At 44.7% G+C, this 18,923-nt stretch overlaps 1 protein-coding gene across 3 annotated transcripts in view; it reads right to left on the reverse strand.

Moving 5' to 3' along the window:
* Window positions 1–18,330, reverse strand: part of MRAP2 (melanocortin 2 receptor accessory protein 2) — a 54,017-nt gene extending 35,687 nt beyond the window's left edge. The window contains exon 1 of one of the 3 annotated variants that reach the window (XM_059177161.1): window positions 18,264–18,330. In XM_059177161.1, coding sequence (XP_059033144.1) covers window positions 18,264–18,280 — 17 coding nt within the window. In that variant the 5' untranslated portion in view covers window positions 18,281–18,330. Of the gene's footprint in view, window positions 1–17,282; window positions 17,693–17,859; window positions 18,185–18,263 lie in introns of those variants that run through there. The other 2 variants (XM_059177162.1, XM_059177163.1) reach the window with 2 other exon arrangements.
* Window positions 18,331–18,923: the final 593 nt, after the last annotated feature.

The following is an 18,923-nucleotide window of genomic DNA, read 5'->3' on the forward strand; positions in this document are numbered from 1 at the left end:
AAACAGGGGGTAAGCTCGGGGGGGTTATTTTCTCTATTTCATCTAGGTTCACGAATCCCAAAGATAGATTGGGGGAACCAGCATCTCTGGCCTCCCCTCTCGCTCCCGTCTCTCCTCTAGCTTGAAAAAGCCCATGAGGCAATGTTTCTCATCCAAGTCTCAAACAGATTAGCTTGGGCCACCGCATACACCAGGACAGGAAATAAACAGAAGGCTGTTGTCTGGCCGGATTTTGTATTATGCCTCTTGTATGAAGGCTCAAGTTGCTTGTCTTAGCTTTGCAGACAGAAGCTGGCACTGTTTCACTGTGGTGGGAAATGCCAGCACATCTGGGCAACAGCCCCCAGAGTCTGGTATTTGCACGACAGTGAGGGACCCATGTCGGGGTATAACGCCCTGTTGTGGAGGAGGCAGTCTGGCACCACAGGGCTTACTCACTGGGGGGCTGAGAGCAGACAGCTGCTCTCTCTTGAACACAGCAAACAGGAAATGCAACGCTCAGCCAAGCGGCTGCCTTCTGTGCTTCTGCCACTCCTCAGCATCCCTCCCCAAATCTCCTCAATGTCAGATTTCATCGTAATATCAGCATCATGAAAAACTACCTCTTCCAGGGGAAATGCATCATAAGCAAGCTTCCCGGAGCTAACTGCTCTTTGGAACCGCTGAGAGCACTCTTCCCAACAGCCACAATAATGAAAAAGCACAACTGAACCTCAAAAACCACACGAGGAAAGGAAGTGTACCTTCTTCAGGTACGCATGTGGCAGTTGAGGCCAATGTCTAGGATTGGAGAAGGGAAGAAGACCTCAAACCCACAGTGAGAACGCAGGGTTAGCAGCCCCAGACATGTCTTAAGGCTGTGTAAATGTCCCGCTTCTCCCGGATACATTCCCAACACTCATTCCTTCCAATCACCCGATCTTTCTTCCTCCTACCCAGCTTCCCACACCACTCCTGGGCACACTCTGTTCTTCCTACAGACGCGTCAAGCCATTCTCTCTACCTCCTTCAAACTGGGAAGACGCATGTGGTCACGGACCCTTCTCTGGAGTGAATAAAGGCTCTTCGTGGCCATTTTTTGAGGGCCATGATGCGTACACGTGCCCAGGGTGTTATTTCCTTGAAGTTGGACCTCGATTTCCATACTAAGGTGTAAACATCAGCAAATATGCTTTCCCAGTGACCACCAATTCGGTCAATGTTCGGACTAGAACATTAAGGAGAGAGCCTTAAAGATATCTATAAACCCTAAAAAATGAATACACGCACACACATGCATACACACAGCTGACAACCCAGCCAGAAAAGCATTCCGAGAAGCTGGGGGCCAAGGTCACTGATCTAAAGCCCCATAGTAACCTGTCGGTACAGAGGAAGACTGAATGACCCATTCAGTTTTGAGATCAAAATTCCGCATCACACACTATCTTCATACCCCTTAGTCCCCAAATTCCAGTTGTGGGCATACTAGCCAGCACACCAATCTCTGTTCTGGACTGGGCCATAAGGTTCTCATCAGTTACATGTACTTATCTCTTTCTTTCTCCTATTCCTAAGAACAACTGTCCCCAGAAAAACCCAGAGAAATCACTCTTTTTCTTTTTTTAAAAGATTTTATTTATTTATTTGACAGACAGAGATCACAAGTAGGCAGAGAGGCAGGCAGAGAGAGAGGAAGGGAAGCAGGCTCCCCGCTGAGCAGAGAGCCCGAAGCTCAATCCCAGGACCCTGAGATCAGGACCCCAGCCGAAGGCAGAGGCTTTAACCCTCTGAGCCACCCAGACGCCCCCAAGAGAAATCACTCTTGTAACCCATCACCCTTTCTCTCTCCAAGCAAAGGCATTTGAGAAACCAAACGTAAAGCCTGGCTAGGCGACATTCTAGCGGCCAAGGAGCCCAAGATGAGAAGTTCTGAATTGCAGCTTTAGAAGCTTAGTTCCCTCATTGCACAGAGTTGTGACCAGGCCCCCCAGGTGAAGAATAATGACGCACTCAGCCTACCCACATCTCAGTGGGGTAGGGCCACCCAGAGATCAGAGGAAAGTCTGCAAGCTATCAGTCAGGTCATGACAGACCAGAGCCCCTGGGTATTCCTGAAGCATTTCCATAAGGCAACATCCCAGCAAGGAATTACACTCTATCTTCTAAAATCAGAGCCCCTGCGGTCTCCTCCCAGGGCAGTGCTTAAAAAAATGCAGACATTTCCCCTCCAGTGTACTTTTCCTTTTTATATATTCTGTGTGAATCACTGTCTTCTTGTACTTGTTATATTAAGTCTCATGTTTGCAGATTCCTTTTCTGTGAACCCATTTGAAGTCAGCAATTTCTTTCACGGAGTGTGGATTTTTTTTTTTTTTTTAAAGATTTTATTTATTTATTTGACAGAGGGATCACAAGTAGGCAGAGAGGCAGGCAGAGAGAGAGGAGGAAGCAGGCTCCCTGCTGAGCAGAGAGCCCGATATGGGACTCGATCTCAGGACCCCGAGATCATGACCCGAGCCGAAGGCAGTGGCTCAACCCACTGAGCCACGCAGGCGCCCCTGGAGTGTGGATTTTTATCTCTTCCAATTGAAGAGGTCTTGCTTCTGGGACTTGGAAGTCTTTTCCTCCTAACTACTATCTTGTGACTTAAGCATGAATCTTACTTTTGAAGTCTGCATCTCTGGCCTCTCAGTTCAGCCTAGAGAGATCACTTACACACACAAACACACACACACACACACACACACACACACACACGCCTCTTCCCCTCTCAAACGGACAGACTCCCTCATTTCTCTACGCTATCAAGTTTTACGCTCTTCCTGGGTACTTCCTAGAAAGTATGCAGTTACCCAGCAGATCTCAAAAATGTGGCAAGTGACAGCTGGCAGAGAAATTTCAGATGCATCTTCTTCCTCTCTATCCCCACATCCCTGCCGCACAGCAGCAACTTGTTTCCAGAAGCAAAACAGAACCACAAGTGTTGCCAAGCCTGAAGACTACACTGGTCTTAAAATCAGAATCAATGCCAAGAAAAGAACAACTTCCGAAGCCAGAAACGGGACTTAATAGTCTGTACAGATAAATATTCAGTTAACATGTGAAATGGAGAGATGCTTAATTGGCAAGTGGGTATCCTTCTCCCAGCAGCTGGTGCTTCAAAGAGGACAGTTGTCTGGACTCCCAAATCTACATCCTCCACTTATGCCCTGGGCAGCCACAGAGTAGTCAAAAGACTAGAAAGTAATTCTTAAAGTTAGCATTTCCTGACTCTGTTCAGTCCAGCAAATGCTTACTGCATGAACTACTCGATGCTGGGACATAATGACTATCCCGGAGCCCTTCGGAGATGTCTTTGGAGATGGTAACAGATCCTTGCATCACATCATAGTACAGGCAATGCTAGGACTGCACAGACCCATCCTTTGGGGCTGTCTCTTCCTTCTGAGTCCTTCTCTGGTCCTTTCCGTAAGCACCAACACAGCATGGCCTCCTTCTGCTTTGCTCACCGCTATATTTCCAGCAACCCACATGAGGCTTGGCTCATAGCAGAAATGCAATAAATACTTGCTGATTTAGTTTCTTATTCTGTGGAGAAGCCACAGAATTCTCTTCTTTCCTTCTGTTACCCCACCCTGATCTTGAGAACAGAGTTCTCCCATTCTGATAGAAACCTCAGTCGGGCAGGGAGAAGAACATCACACCCACACAGAGGGGAAAAAACACCCCAGGAAGAAGCTGGGAAGCCTCCATCTGAAAAAGATTTTCCAAAAAGAGAGCTGAGACATGGCTAAGAGGCAGGCATAGGGAAGGCAGGCACGCTGCCCCGGGCAACCACACCTCAGTCCCAGCTCTGAAGATTTAGGAAGTTGGGTTTTCACGGTACTCCAAGGGCAAGAAAGGCAATGAACTGGGTCACCCTGACCAAGTGTAGGAGAATGATTTTCAACCACAGCATCAATTTGGTGAATTACAATAAGAGATAAATGGCCAAGGAGACCAGAGCAGAGCACATGCGTCCCGTGATCTGGGAAGCAAACCTTAAGATCCAAAGATTAATTGATGACTGTGGAATTAGGGCAAAGGAGTTATGTCATGTAATAAAACAGGGCTCTACTCCTCTACCCCACTACAGGATGCCATGATGTTTGTCCTATATCCCAACACAGATGCCCTATGGCAGCCGCAAAGTGAGGCCACTCCCGTGGCAGGTTGGGGTCTCCACCCCAGAAAGGCATTAACTCCCACCTCTTTCTACACCTTGCTTTCCTGGGTCTGGACATCAAGAAATTCTAGGCCTATTGAGCATAGCTGTGGAATCCCAAGTTGACCACTCTATCACCGTAAGGTTTGCTGGGTCCCCGATACTGTCTATTTATCTTTGCTCTATTCCAGAGCCTTCAGAAGAAGTATGTTTAAAAGTACTGGATTCGAGTCAAAAAACCAACTATCCAAATGCAGGGCTTCACCATGGGATATCGCTTCACACCTAGGATGGCTGTTATGTAAAAAAAAAAAAAAAAAAAGCAAAAACAAAAACAAAACCCGAAAATAAGTGTTAGCAAGGATGTAGAGAAACTGGCACCCTCGTGTGTCGCTGGTGGGTATGTAAAGTGGTGCAGCAGCTACCAACGGCAGTAGAGCAGCTTCCCCCCCACCCCCGCCCGCCACAAGTTTCAACATGGAAAACCTCACAATCCAGCAATTCCACCTCTGGGAATATTCCCCCAAAGAATCGAAAGCCAAGACTCCAGCAGGTATCGGTACACCGAGGTCCATGGCAATGTTACTCCCGCCAGCTGGAAGCTGGAAGCCATCCAAATACAGAGTGGCAGGTGAATGGATAAACAAAATACAGTATGTACACAGAGTTGAATAGTATTCAGCCTGAAAAAGAAATTCCAACACGGGCTATGACATGGATGAACTACAAACCACGGCACTGCGGGAAATAAGCAAGACGCACAAGAACAGATACTGCACGACTGCCCTGTTGTGAGGCGCCTTGAGTCTTCGCATCCACAGAGACAAAAGGTAGAATGGTGGCTGCCAAGGGCTGGGAGAAGCAGGGAATGGCAAGTTCTCGGTTGAGGGGACAAAGACTTTCAGCTTGGGACGATGAAAATGTTCTGGGCACAGATTATGGTGATGGTTGCACAACAACGTGAGTGTTACGTCATATACATTTTACCAAAATTTTTAAAAGTTCTAAAACCTTTCTTAATAAGAAAATAATAAGAAATCAGCACTTCCCATCCAAGGTACTTGAGGGAAGTGTAAGTGAGAGCTCCCCAGAAAGAACTAAAGACCCTCCCTTGGGGACATGCGGGCACTGGCTGACCTTCAAGTTGTATTCAGCTCTGCTCTTCTCAAGAGACCCTGCAGTGAGACTCCTTTCCATGTAAAAGGAACATTCTGTCTGGGCTGTGGGGATTCCTCCTTCTCCCTGCCTGAGACAGCCCTGGGCAGCTGCAAGAAAACCGGTGCTTCCCTCCACCAGTCCCGGAAAAGCACTGACTGCTTCCCACCGCCCCCCCCCCCTTCACCTCCTGCTGTTCTGTCATTAGCCAACCTCATTTCAGCAGAAGGCCAATAGAAGTTACCACTCCAGAGCTTCCAGAGCATTTTTCGCATTTAAAGTCACAAAGAGAGGGTGCCTGGGTGGCTCCCTCGGTTAAGCAGCTGGCTCTTGATTTTGGCTCAGGTCCTAATCTCAGGAATGTGAGTTCAAGCCCCCTCATGGGCTCCACACTCAGTGAGGCCTCTGTTCTGATTCTCTCCCTCTGCCTCTGCCTTTTCCCCCAGCTCACACCCAGGCTCTCTCTCCCTCTCTCAAATGAATAAATAATTTTTTTTTTTTTTAAATAAAGCCACGAAGAGAACCACAAAGAAGTACTCTCCTAACACTAGCTCTAGTCTCTGAAAAATATTAACTGGAGACCAGCCAGAACTCATGGACCTGGGAAACAGGACTGCAGACATTTTTATTTTACCAAATAAGGAAAATTTTTGAAAATAGCTATTACTAACAATTAGCATCCTAGAAACAAAAGGTCATTTGAGGCACCTTCTAAGGGAAGAAAGAATCTCACAGGAAAGGTAGCCCTCTGTGAGAAAGGAAGGCTGGCAGTCTGACCAATACTGTCACAGCAAGCAGGTATGTTTTCATGGGTGGGCGTTACACCAGCTCTGTCCAGTGTGTTCATGCAATACCTGTCTGAAACGGCTTACATAGTCATTCGTTCTGAAAGCAAAGGAAAGGACTGAAAGAGACATGGTGAGACTTTTTTCTACAGAAGCTATGATTCTGTAACTTAACATCAAGTTGCTTTCCATTTGCAACACAAAGTCAATGATGTGTGTCTATTTGTAAAAATCGTGTGTGTGTGTGTGTACATGAGTGTGTGTATATACAGTGCAACATGGATATGTGCTGTCACAGGCTGAACTGTGTCCCCCTAAAATTTGTATGTTGTAGCCCTACTCCTCCATACCTCAGAATGTGGCCCTAGTTGAAAACAGGGTCTTTAAAAAAGTAGGTTCAAATGAAGCCATTAGGGTGGGTCCTAATCCAGTCTGACTGGGGTTCTTAGAGGAAGTGATAACGACACACAGAGAGACACCAAGACCACCTGGGCACAGAGGGACAACCATGTGAAGGAAGCAGCAAGAGGATGGCCACCTCCAAGGGAAAAGGTCTAAAACATATCCTTCTCCTAGTTCACCGAGAAAACCACCCCTGACACCTTGATCTTGGACTTTGAGTCTCCAGAACTGTAAGCAAATAAATTTCTGTCATTTCAGCCACTCAGCCTTTGGTATTTTGTTATAACAGCCCTAGTGAACTAATATAGCTTTCATTAATTAGATACACTGTCCTAGAAAGTCCATTGAAAATGACTTACATAATACCAACCGCTTCTACTACAACTAAACAACAAATATATTTCTAGAAAGAAAACCATTGTCAAAATGTCATAACTCTATCCCACTACACGCCATCTTCACCAAATACATATATGACATTCCCATCAGCATGTCCTTCAAGGAGAAAGAGCACGAGTCTTGTACATGGTAAAATTAGTATGGGTCAGTTCAGACCAATGAGGGTATTTTTTTTTTAAAGATTTTATTTATGTATTTGACAGACAGAGATCACAAGTAGGCAGAAAGGCAGGCAGAGAGAGAGAGAAGGAAGCAGGCTCCCTACTGAGCAGAGAGCCCGATGCGGGACTCGATCCCAGGACCCTGAGATCATGACCTGAGCCGAAGGCAGCTGCTTAACCCACTGAGCCACCCAGGCGCCCCCAATGAGGGTATTTTAAACATAATGAGCTCAATCAACAATGAAAGTTGTAGGCAACTTTGAAAAGTCAAAGCCTGTGCCCTCAAAGAATCTGGGCTGGTCTTCAAAACTAAACTCTCTTCTGTTGAATGTCACCCCTTCAAATCCACGCATGCAGACGTTAAGATGCAACACAGAAACCTGATGACACAGGTAGGCAACAGGTGAACAGCTCAGCATGACAGGGAGGCCCCTGATAGCACAGAAGCCAGGTGGAGGAGGGCTCAAAGACAGTCAGTCCTCTGAGCCTTTGCCCACTCTATTCCACCTGAAAGCCTGGACTGCCATCTACCCCTACCTGGGATTCCCACCAGCCTCTGAGAACAGAGCTCAGTCACCACTTCCCCCCGCCCCCAGTCCTGCCCAAGCCCAAGAGGTCTGTGCCCCTTCCTTCAAATCCCATCACATGGATTACCCGCATCTCTCACTTTAATAAGGACAGTATAAATCAGTCTCCCTCAGGATCGGACTCTGCCTCTTGCTGAACTCTCATGCTGATTTATAGAGCTGCTATTATAAAACATCACAGCCAGGTGAATCAGCATCTTAACCATGGTAGGGAAACAACCCCCTTCTCCATTTTAATTAGTGGAGTTTTGGGAACACTTGGCATCATAGGGCTAAGCAGAATGAGACTGGCCATATCGTAAATCACTTTGAGGATGATCTGGCACACAAGCCGACTTTGTATTTATTGCTCATGCTCTCTGTCTCCAAACAGCACACACTGTTCTTTATAGCCCTGAGCTGAATCATTCTTCTGACAACACAAGCCGAAAGAGAAGGACCAGGTATTTCAATCTCTGTTTCACAGAAAAGGAAATGTAGACTAAAGCCGTGTTTATTTAAGGCCCCCAGACAGGGCCACAGGAAAGCTATATTTTCTAATGACTGTCTTCTCCTCAGTCTGGGATTCTGACACTCAGCGGTGCGTCTTTTCTACTTTCTCCATCTCCCCCACCCACTGCCAACCTAGTGCCATCCCTGATGATAAACAAATCACAGTCTGGTAGAGCAAGGCCAGCCAGGCTCCAGGCTCCCCAGGCCTCCTCATCTGCAGGGAGAGGCCAGTCAGGAGAGAGCCAGAGGGAGCCTAGCACAGGGAGGGAGGGTCAGAAAGCAGGTTCCCCACTCTGGATGCCTAGAGATGCTGGGGATGTCAGCCCCCCAAGTCCTGGGACATACCTGGCTCATCCTCCTGGAGCATCAGTTTGGAAGAGAACTTGAAAGATGATTTTTTTTTTATATTAAGTTCAGAGATATTATAGAGTAAACTGCAAATATCAAATGAATGTGCAAGATAAACATAGACTTGCTTCTGGCAGCCTTGGCCTCTGATTCTCCCAGAAATATGGGTTAACCATACTCTCCAGCTGAGGTAATTTTTTTTTTAAAGATTTTATTTATTTATTTGACAGAGAGAGAGATAGCAAGAGAGGGAACAGAAGCAGGGGGAGTAGGAGAAGCAGGCTTCCTGCTCAGCAGAGAGCTGGACCCCAGGACCCTGGGATCATGACCTGAGCTGAAAACAGATGCTTAATGACTGAGTCACCCAGGCACCCCTCCTGTTGAGGTAATTTAATGGAGATTTTAGGGGAGCACTGGTAGGAATATGTATCGATTTATGTGATAAAATTTCCAAATCTTCAGATCCTCATCTGTTGTTTCTTCTTCTTCTTGATCCACACAAGAGAATTATATTTGGGGGAAAATCTGCACAAAGGTTTACAGAACAATGGGTGCTGTATACACCCACATACCCTCACTTTTCTCCAAGTTTTCTTTCTTGACCAACTAGGCAACTGTAGAGCTGATCCATAGGAAGCAACTCCCTCAGCCCTGCCCCACCTTTGCCTTTAATTGTTGTTTTTGCTGTTACTGAGGACGTGAGGAACACAAAGACATCTTCGAGGAGAATAATTATTTGAAGCTTATAAATTATTTTCAGTTGAAGGGTTATGAAATTGGCTAATGTTCTCTAGTCAGGTGAACATCCCATAGATCTTGATAACAGAGACTCAAGCAACAATTCAACCCAGACTTTAACATCCATAATTTCAGCATTTCATAAAAAGATGCTCAACTTCTGCTTTTTTATTTCACCTCTCGGCAACATCTTAACAGATAGAAGAATCACATTCGCAAGGAAGGAGAAGCCAAAATGCATACTTTCCTCTCTTTCTAATGGGACTAAGCATCTCTTATTCTCCAGTCAAGAAGAAAAATCACTTTGTACCCTGATATAAGCTAAAAATAACACGAACATCCTGTCTGAAAGTTGGTCCCCCAAAGTAATAAAACCTTGAACATGTCCCATAAGCCTGGACTCCCCAAGAAAAAAACTATTTTTTTCCTGATTGTTTGCTATGAAATGTCTGAAGATAAGTCATGACTTCAGAGAATAAAAAGACCATGTGTGAAAGTTGCCTTCAACCATGAAAAATAGAATAATGGACACTTGAGAACTCTGATAATCTTATGAGGTATTTTCTTTCAAGTATTTATTGTTTTTATCTGATGAGCCAATCTTCTGAAGCCTGACTCCCTTGCACTCTGGGCAAGTAAACATTTTCTTTCCTAAATGCTCCCACTTCCAAGTCTGAAGTCCATGCAACCTCAAGGAAACAGACCATTACTCTTTACTATTCCAACCCAAGCATATACAATCCATACTCTGAGAGGGCACAACTGTGGAACCTGATCAAATGTCCACTTTATTCTTGTCTCCCATCGCCCTTTTTTTTTGTTTGTTTTTTTATTTATTTAGTCAGAGAGAGAGAGAGAGAGAGAGCGAGCGAGCACAGGCAGACAGAGTGGCAGGCAGAGTCAGAGGGAGAAGCAGGCTCCCCGTGGAGCAAGGAGCCGGATGTGGGACTCGATCCCAGGACGCCAGGATCATGACCTGAGCCAAAGGCAGCTGCTTAACCAACTGAGCCACCCAGGCGTCCCTCCCATCGCCCTTTAAATGGATTCGGTGGACACATCCTCCCTGTCCTCAGATGAACACTTTGGTAAATCCCATGACTTTGCTGCTCAAGCAACCACTTTAAAGTCCCAAAAGAATTCTAATGTGCAGCCTGGAAATTAAAGAAACTCCAACCAGGTTATAACATTAAATGTCCTGGTCTGTGCAGCTAGGTCCTTCTGCACGTTGCTCTCCTGTAGAGATTGGTGGAGCATGACCTCTTTTCTTTTTCTCTACTTTATGTCCAACTGCTGGCCAGTTTCTCACCCCAACAAGATCAAAGAAGGAGGACAGGACTGTGTTAACTGTCTTCACACACTCTACTTATGGGAGTTTTCATGATACTCATTTTCCTTCAGCTGCTGGCTCACTCTGACCTCAGCCTCTGGATTTCTGGAAACTCTAGCTGCTGGAAACCTCGCTGAATTTACAGTGTCTCCAGGCCAGGCCTCTTTCCCACATGGTCCTACCTGGTCCGCAGGAAATCCTCTGGCATCTTTTGCCCTAACAAACTCTGAGAAGGCTGGTGATCCTACGACCCAGGTTATTGTATGAGCACCAAATGCACGAAACACATGTACAGTTGAACTAGTGGTTTCTCAAAAGACCCCCTCAACTAGGTTTGGGATGAAGGAAATGGATCTTTCTGAATAAATCTCTTTAACACAGCCCCCTCTCTTAATCCTCATATTCCTGAAGTGGTCAGTGGGGTTTGTGAGTTATAGAAAAAATTCTCAAATATCTACATTAAAGCTTCTACTTGGTGGTCTAGCACTTTCCTCTGGAATTTCACATAACTTTAATGTGTGGCTCAGTCAAAACTTAAATTCAGTATTCTATTTACATCCACACACGTACAAATGTTTAGGATGCACTAGTAATTTCCAATTATCTCAAAGTTCATTTTACTCATATAGCTAATAAAACTGAGGAATATGAACACACTGAAAGGGGCATCCAGAGATATAAAAGTCAACACTCCAGACACCGGTGGAGAATCCTCTCCCAGTCCTAACACAAGATCACCCAATATTGCCTTGATCTGACACTGGAACATACTTACTTCCTCTTCCTCAGATATCTGAGGACTGGCTTTATAACCGGCCAAGGCTCCTCTCTCTGGCAGGTTAAACACTCACTCACTGTTCCTCATATGGCCTAGTCTTCAGGTCTAGGTCATCATCATCCAGGTCACCTTCCTCTTGATGCTGCAAAGTCAGTTTCTGTCCTCTATTAAGGGGCCACCAGAAGGGGGCAACATGTGGAGGGACTCTGGGCTCCCTTGACCCAGTCGCCTTAGGTTGGGTTAGATGATAGTGGTTAAGGGCCCAGGTTCTAATGCCGGCTCTACTATTTACTGGCTGTGAAATCTTAGGTAAATTACTTAATCCTTCTGTGCTTCAGCCTCCTTATCTGTAATGAGAATGCTGATAATTGTTTCCCCTGCTTCATGGGGTTGAGATAAAATTGTGAAACACTCATACGTGTGCCTGGCACATAATAAGCTCCATACAAATGTCTATAAAAAAGGTCTGTCCTTGGGCTGCCTGGGTGGTTCAGTCGTTAAGCCTCTGCCTTTGGCTCAAGTCATAATCTCAGGGTCCTGGCATCAAGCCCGTCCGGTTCCCCACTGAGCAGGAAGACTGCTTCTGTGTCTACCACTCCCCCTGCTTGTGTTCCCTCTTTCACTGTCTCTCTCTCTCTGTCAAATAAATAAATTAAATCTTAAAAAAAAAAAAAAAATGTCTGTCCTTGTCAGCGCAACCCGAGTTTGGTTCCAGTGACTGAATTCTCTGTATGTCCCTAGCTTTGGGAAGCCCTGTTTGTAAAATGTAAAATAGTAACAGCAACCTAGCTGTGAGAAGTAAAGGACATTATGCACTAGAAAGCACTTAGCCAAGTCATTATCACCCTGAAGACATTAGAAGGTCAAGAATAAGCATTCTCCAGAAGAGATCACATATTAGTTTACAAAACCAGACTCAACAAATAAAAGGAGATCGAAGTCATACCATGCACCTTTTCTGACCACAGCACTATGAAACTTGAAGTCAACCACGAGAAAAAAAATCTGGAAAGACCACAAACACATGGAGGTTAAATAACATGCTACTAAATAATGAATGGGCCAAACCAGGACATAAAAGAAGAAATTTTAAAAACTATATGGAAATAAATGAAAATGAAACACAGTGGTCCTAAACCTTTGGGATGCAGCAAAAGCCATTCTAGGAGGGAAGTTTATAGCAAAACAGGTCTGCCTTATGAAGCAAGAAAAATCTCAAATAAAAATTGAAGCTTACACCTACAGGAGCTAGAAAAAGAACAAAAAATGAAGCTGAAAGCCAGCAAAAAGAAGGAAATAATAAAGGTTATAGCAGAAATAAATGATATAGAAACTAAAAAGACAAATAGAACAAATCAATGAAACCACGAGCTGGTTCTTTGAAAAAAAAAAAAAAAAACAAATTAATAAACCTCTAACTAGACTATGCAAGAAAAAAAAGAAAAAACTTAAATAAATAAAATTACAAATGAGAGGAGAAATAACCAACACCACAAAAATATAAACAATTATGAGAATACTATGAAGAACTATATGCCAACAAATTGGACAACCTAGAAGAAATGGACAAGTTCCTTTCTTTTATTAATGTGATGAGTCATGTTGATTGATTTGTGTAAATTGAAACCAAAACAGGAAGAAAAAGGAAGAAAAGGAAAAGAAAAAGAAAAAGAAAACTTGAACAGACTGATAACCAGCAAAATTGAAACAGTAGCCAAAAAATTTCCAACAAACAAAAGTCTAGGGCCAGATGGCTTCACACGTGAATTCTATCAAACACTTAAAGAAGAGTTAATACCCACTCTTCTCAAACTATTCCAGAAAATAGAAATGGAAGGAAAACTTCCAATTCATTCTATGAGGTCAGCATTCTCCTGATACCAAAACCAGATAAAGACACCACAAAAAAAGAGAACTATAGGCCAATATTTCTGATGATCATAGATGCAAAAATCTTCAACAAAATACTTAGCAGACCAAATCTAATGATACATTTAAAAAAAAAGCAACATAATCAAGTAGGATTTATTCTTGGCCTGCAAGAGTGATTCAATTTATACAAATCAATCAACATGACTCATCACATTAATAAAAGAAAGGATAAGAATCATGTGATCATTTCAATAGATGCAGAAAAAACGTCTGACAAAGTACATTCATTCGTAATGAAAACCCTCAACAAAGTAGATTTAGAAAGAACACACCTCATCATAATAAAGGCCATATATGGAAAAGCCCACAGCTAATATCATCCTAAATGGGGAAAAAGTGAGAGCTTTCCTCTATGATCAGGAACACAGCAGTGGTGTCCACTCTCACCACTTTTATTCAACATAGTTCTGGAAGTCCTCTCCATAGCAATCAGACAACAAAAAGAAATTAAGGGTATTCTAATTGGCAAGGAAGAAGTTAAAATTTCACTCCTCATAGATGACATGATAGTCTATATAGAAAATCTGATTCTACCAAAAAACTATTAGAACTGATAAATTCAGTGAAGTCATATGATACAAAATCAACATATAGAAATCCGTTGCATTTCTATACACTAATAATGAAGCAGCAGAAGGAGAAATTAAGAAAACAATCCCATTTACAACTGTACCAAAAGTAAAGAGATAGCCAGGAACAGTATGGTCTAGGAATAAATCTAACCAAAGTGGTAAAAGATCTGTATTCTGAAAACTACAAAACACTAATGAAAGAGATTAAAAAAATGACTCAAAGAAATAGAAAGACATTCCATGCTCATGGATTGGAAGAACAATTATTGTTAAAATATCTCTACTGCCCAAAGCAATCTACCCGTTTAATACAATTCCTATCAAAATACCAACAGCATTTTTCAGAGCTAAAACAATAAATCCTAAAATTTGTACAGAACCACAAAAGACCCTGAATAGCAAAGCAATCCTGAAAAAGAAATGCCAATCTGGAGGCATCACAGTTCTGGACTTCAAGCTTTATTACAAAGCTGTCATCATCAAAACAGTCTGGTACCAGCACAAAAACAGACACATAGATCATTGGAACAGAAGAGAGAACCTAGAAATGGATCCTCAGCTCTATGGTCAACTAATCCTTGACAAAGCAAGAAAGAATATTCAATGGCAAAAAGACAGTCTCTTCAACAAACTGTGCTGGGAAAACTGGACAGCCACATGCATAACAATGAAACTGGACCATTCTCTTTCACCCTCTACAAAAACAAAATCAAAATGTATTAAAGACCTAAATATGAGACCTAAAAACATAAAAATCCTTGAAGGTAGTACAGGCAATCATTACTCAGACACTGGATAGAACTAGAGAGTATTATGCTAAGCGGAAATAAGTCAGCAGCCTGATGCAAGAGAAACAAAAGCAAAAACAAACTATGGGACTACATCAGAATAAAAACCTTCTGCACAGGGAAGAAAATAATCAGTAAAGCTAAAAGGCAGCCTATGCAATGGCAGAAGATATTTTCAAATGACATATCTGATAATGGGTTATTATCCAAAATATATGAAGAACTTTTATAACTCAATACCCAAAGAACAAATAATCCAATTTAAAAATGGCCAGAAGACGTGAATAGACATTTTTCCAAAGAAGACATACAAGATGGCCGACATGAGGAGGAGATGCTCACTCCTCATCAGGGAAATGCGAATCAAAATGACAATGAGGGCGCCTGGGTGGCTCAGTGGGTTAAGCCGCTGCCTTCGGCTCGGGTCATGATCTCGGAGTCCTGGGATCGAGTCCCACGTCGGGCTCTCTGCTCAGCAGGGAGCCTGCTTCCTCCTCTCTCTCTCTCTGCCTGCCTCTCTGCCTACTTGTGATCTCTCTCTGTCAAATAAATAAATAAAATCTTTAAAAAAAAAAAAAAAAATGACAATGAAATACCACTTCACACCTGTCAGAATTGCAAAAATCAACAACACAAGAAACAAAACAGGTGTTGGTGAGGATATAGAGAAAGGGGAACCCTCTTCCGCTGCTGGTGGGGATGCAGACTGGTGCAGTTACTCAGAAAAACAGTATGGAGGTTCCTCGGAAAGTTGAATATAGATTCTACTAAAATCTAGTAATCACACTAGTAGGTATTTACCCAAACAATGCAAAAACATTATTTCAAAGGGGTACATACACCCCGATATTTATAGCAGCATTATCAACAATAGCCGAATTATAAAAAGAGCCCAAATGTCCACACCCACTGACAAACAGAAGAAGGGTGTATATATACAATGGAATATTACTCAGGCACAAAAAAGAATGAAATCCTGGGGAGCCTGGGTGGCTCAGTTGGTTAAGGGTCTTCCTTCAGCTCAGGTGGTCCTGGGATCTAGTCCGGATTCAGGTTGCCTGCTCAGGGGGGAGCCTAACTTCTCCCTCTGCCCTTACCCCTGCTTGTGCCTTCTTTCTCTCAAATAAATAAAAATCTTAAAAAAAAAAAAAAAAAGAAAAAGTAACGAAATCTTGCCATTTGCAACGATGTGAATAGAACTAGAGAGTATTATGCTAAGCAAAATAAGTCAGCAGAGAAAGACAAATACCATATGCTTTCACTGTAGAATTTAAGAAACAAATGAGCAAGGGGATGGGGCAGGAAAGAGAGAGGCAAACCAAGAAAGAGACTCTTGGCTACAGAGAACAAAGGGTGGTTACCAGAGGGGAGGGGTTGGGGGTATGGATGAAATAGTTGATGAGGATTAAGGAGGGCACCTGTGATAAGCACCAGGCGATGTATGGAATTGCAAAAATCACCATATTATACACCTGAAATTAATATTACACTGTATGCTAACTGGAAATAAAATAAAAACTTAAAAAGCTAAATAAAAGGTTAAAAATAAAGGATTCAGAGGAATTGTGACTGGCAAAATATCAGGCCTAGAGAAATAGGGAGGAGGAAGGCTACATTTTCTAGAATGTGCAGATGATATAATTTGCACAGTAAAAGGTTACCCCACTGTGAGCAGAGTGGGATTAGCCTAGAAGGATCAATGTGGGCAGCCAGGGAGAGGTGTGTACACCCTAACAGAGGCAGCAGGATAAACAACACAGAATAAAACACACTCACAAATAAATAAATAAATAAATAAAATCTTTAAAAAATCTACTCTGGAATGTTGCCAGGTTTCAATGTTTCCCTCTCTGGAAAAGTCAGGTACAGTGGTCCTCTATCAAGCCTGCTGCAAGGTGACTGAATACTTTTCACTGCTCTAGGATCCCTGTTATTTGGGCCTTGAGTTATCCAGCCCAGTCTTGAGGTTCAAGACCTCTAAAGGGGCTCTTATTTCTTTGCACCCAGGAAGAAATAAACTGGGAGCATTTCTGCCTTCTCCTAAACCTACTGATATCATCTTCCATAAACACTGCAGATCATCCTGATCAGAGCCTGACTCCTTGATGTGGGCACCCCAGCTCACAGTAGCCTCTCTGTTCTGGACCTTACCTGTAGCAGCCACTTTCCTGCCTGCATTCTTCTCGATGCACTCCAGGTGCACCTAAGGGACACTGGCCTCAGGGTCCTAGTTTCCAGACCCACTACTCCCCACTCTTGACCAGGGGATTCAGTAGAAAAACTTCTCTCTTATCTCAACCTAATTTTTTTTTTTTTTTTTCATGTGCAAACTGGAAATACTACCACTTAACCTTTGGGGTTTTCATGAGGATTTATATAGGGAAATTCCCTTGTTTTCCCTGGAGTAGCATGGACAATTACCCCCAAGCTCCCTTTGCTTTCAGGACACCATACAATGCTCCCTTTTGTCATGAGATTAAATCCTGGGAAATAGCTGGGATTCGTCCTGTCGTCTGAACTGCTCCTGGAACCTCAAAGCCTCCAAACAAGTTTCTAATGAGGAAACCTTTAGTCTTCCTCAGTTAATTATGCAGAAAGGATGGAAAGCGAAGAAAAACGAAACCAATCTTACCCTCTAATCAGTAAAATGACCTGCGGGCAGGCTCCCTAGTGCTAACGAAATGGATTAACTGTCGAGCCAGGGTTGATTCCGGGAACCCTGCCCACTGCTGGGGGCGTGCACCGCGGGTCAGCAAACCGCGCATTTTCCCTGGACTCGCAGGGTCCCAGCGCCCAGAAGGGTTCTCCGTTGTAGGGCACAGCGGTGCCAGGCAGGCCAGGACCCGGACTCGGAAAGTTTTCTCATGGGCGGGAGAAGGTGTTCCACGGCCCTCCCAATGCAGAGGAGAAAACCCGTCCGAGCCCTGAGCCCCGAGCTCCACCGCCTCCAGCCTTTCCGGAAGGTTTCCGGCCGGCCACTCAGGTCCGTGGGCTTCGAGCAAGGTCTTCAACTTGGATGCCCTCCACGGGGTCTCACTCTTCTCCCCAGTTATCCCATTCCCGCTCCCACCCTCCCAAACACCCCTCACCCCACCCCCAACTGAAGCACCACCGCCAACCCCGATGAGCCCGACTGCCTTCTCCCCAGCCTCCCGACACCGGGCCGCGGCTCGGCATGACCCCGGGCGCCCAGTCCCGCCCGCTGTTACCGGCTGGCGCTCCCCGGCCCGCGGACACCGCTCCTCCGAGGTGCGTGAGCGTCGCCACTGCCTCCACCTCCTCCCGCGCCCGGGGCCTCCGCGTGTCGCTCGTGGCGCGGCGGTGCGGCGGGGACGCGCGCTCCCGACCTGCAGCCCCGGCGGCCAAGGGGCGCGGGGGGCCGCCTCCAGAGCCTGGGGCCGCCGAGACTGAGAGGAAGCGAGCTTTGCCCAGCCCTGCCCGGCTCACACTAACCCCTATCTGGTTAAGAGCTTTCCGCAGGGGAGAAGGAGAAGAAATCAGAGGATACTTGACCCTCCCCAGCTCTGCAGTGGGTCCCTCAGAGCAGTTTTGACTAAAGAGTTGAGCAAGAAGGAGCGGGGCAGCACGAATGAGATTTCTGAGAGATCCTCACGTTGAGTTCAAGTTCATTAAGGCCGAGGTCCTCCATCATGAGCTATTAAAATTCCTTCCATTTCAGTGGAAGGTGTGGGTGCCAACAGACAGTCTAAATGTCCCCCAAGCAGGGCCCCAAAAGGATAGGACTGGACCGAGAGTAGTTTCAAGTTAGCAGACTGGCTCACTCCTCCAGTAAATATTTACTGAGACTGTAGTCCATGCCAGACACCGATCTGGGCGTTAGGGATACTGCCTCCTGGACCTTATAATTCCAGTAAAGAGACACTCAGTAAACATAAATGCATGAAATAGGTAGCATGTGCAGTAGCGATAAGAGCTATAGCGAAAAAAATTACTCAGGAAGGGCATAAATAAGGGGGGGGGGCAGTTTTAATTCGGTGGTCAGAGGTGGCCCCAAACTGAAGATGGCTCTTGAGTAAAGAACTGAAGATGGGTTTGAAGTGGGCGGGGGGGGGGGGGGCGGGGAGGTCGGGGTACCAGGTGGTGGGTATTATAGAGGGCACGGATTGCATGGAGCACTGGGTGTGGTGAAAAAATAATGATACTGTTATGCTGAAAATAAATAAATGAAAAAAAAAAAAAAAAGAACTGAAGATGGGAGAGGAAGCATGCTGGCATCTGGGGAGAAAGCCTGTGCGGTGCTCCTCGCCCCAAG

This window comes from Mustela lutreola, chromosome 6, assembly GCF_030435805.1.
Source record: "Mustela lutreola isolate mMusLut2 chromosome 6, mMusLut2.pri, whole genome shotgun sequence".
In the NCBI taxonomy this organism is placed as follows: domain Eukaryota; kingdom Metazoa; phylum Chordata; class Mammalia; order Carnivora; family Mustelidae; genus Mustela; species Mustela lutreola.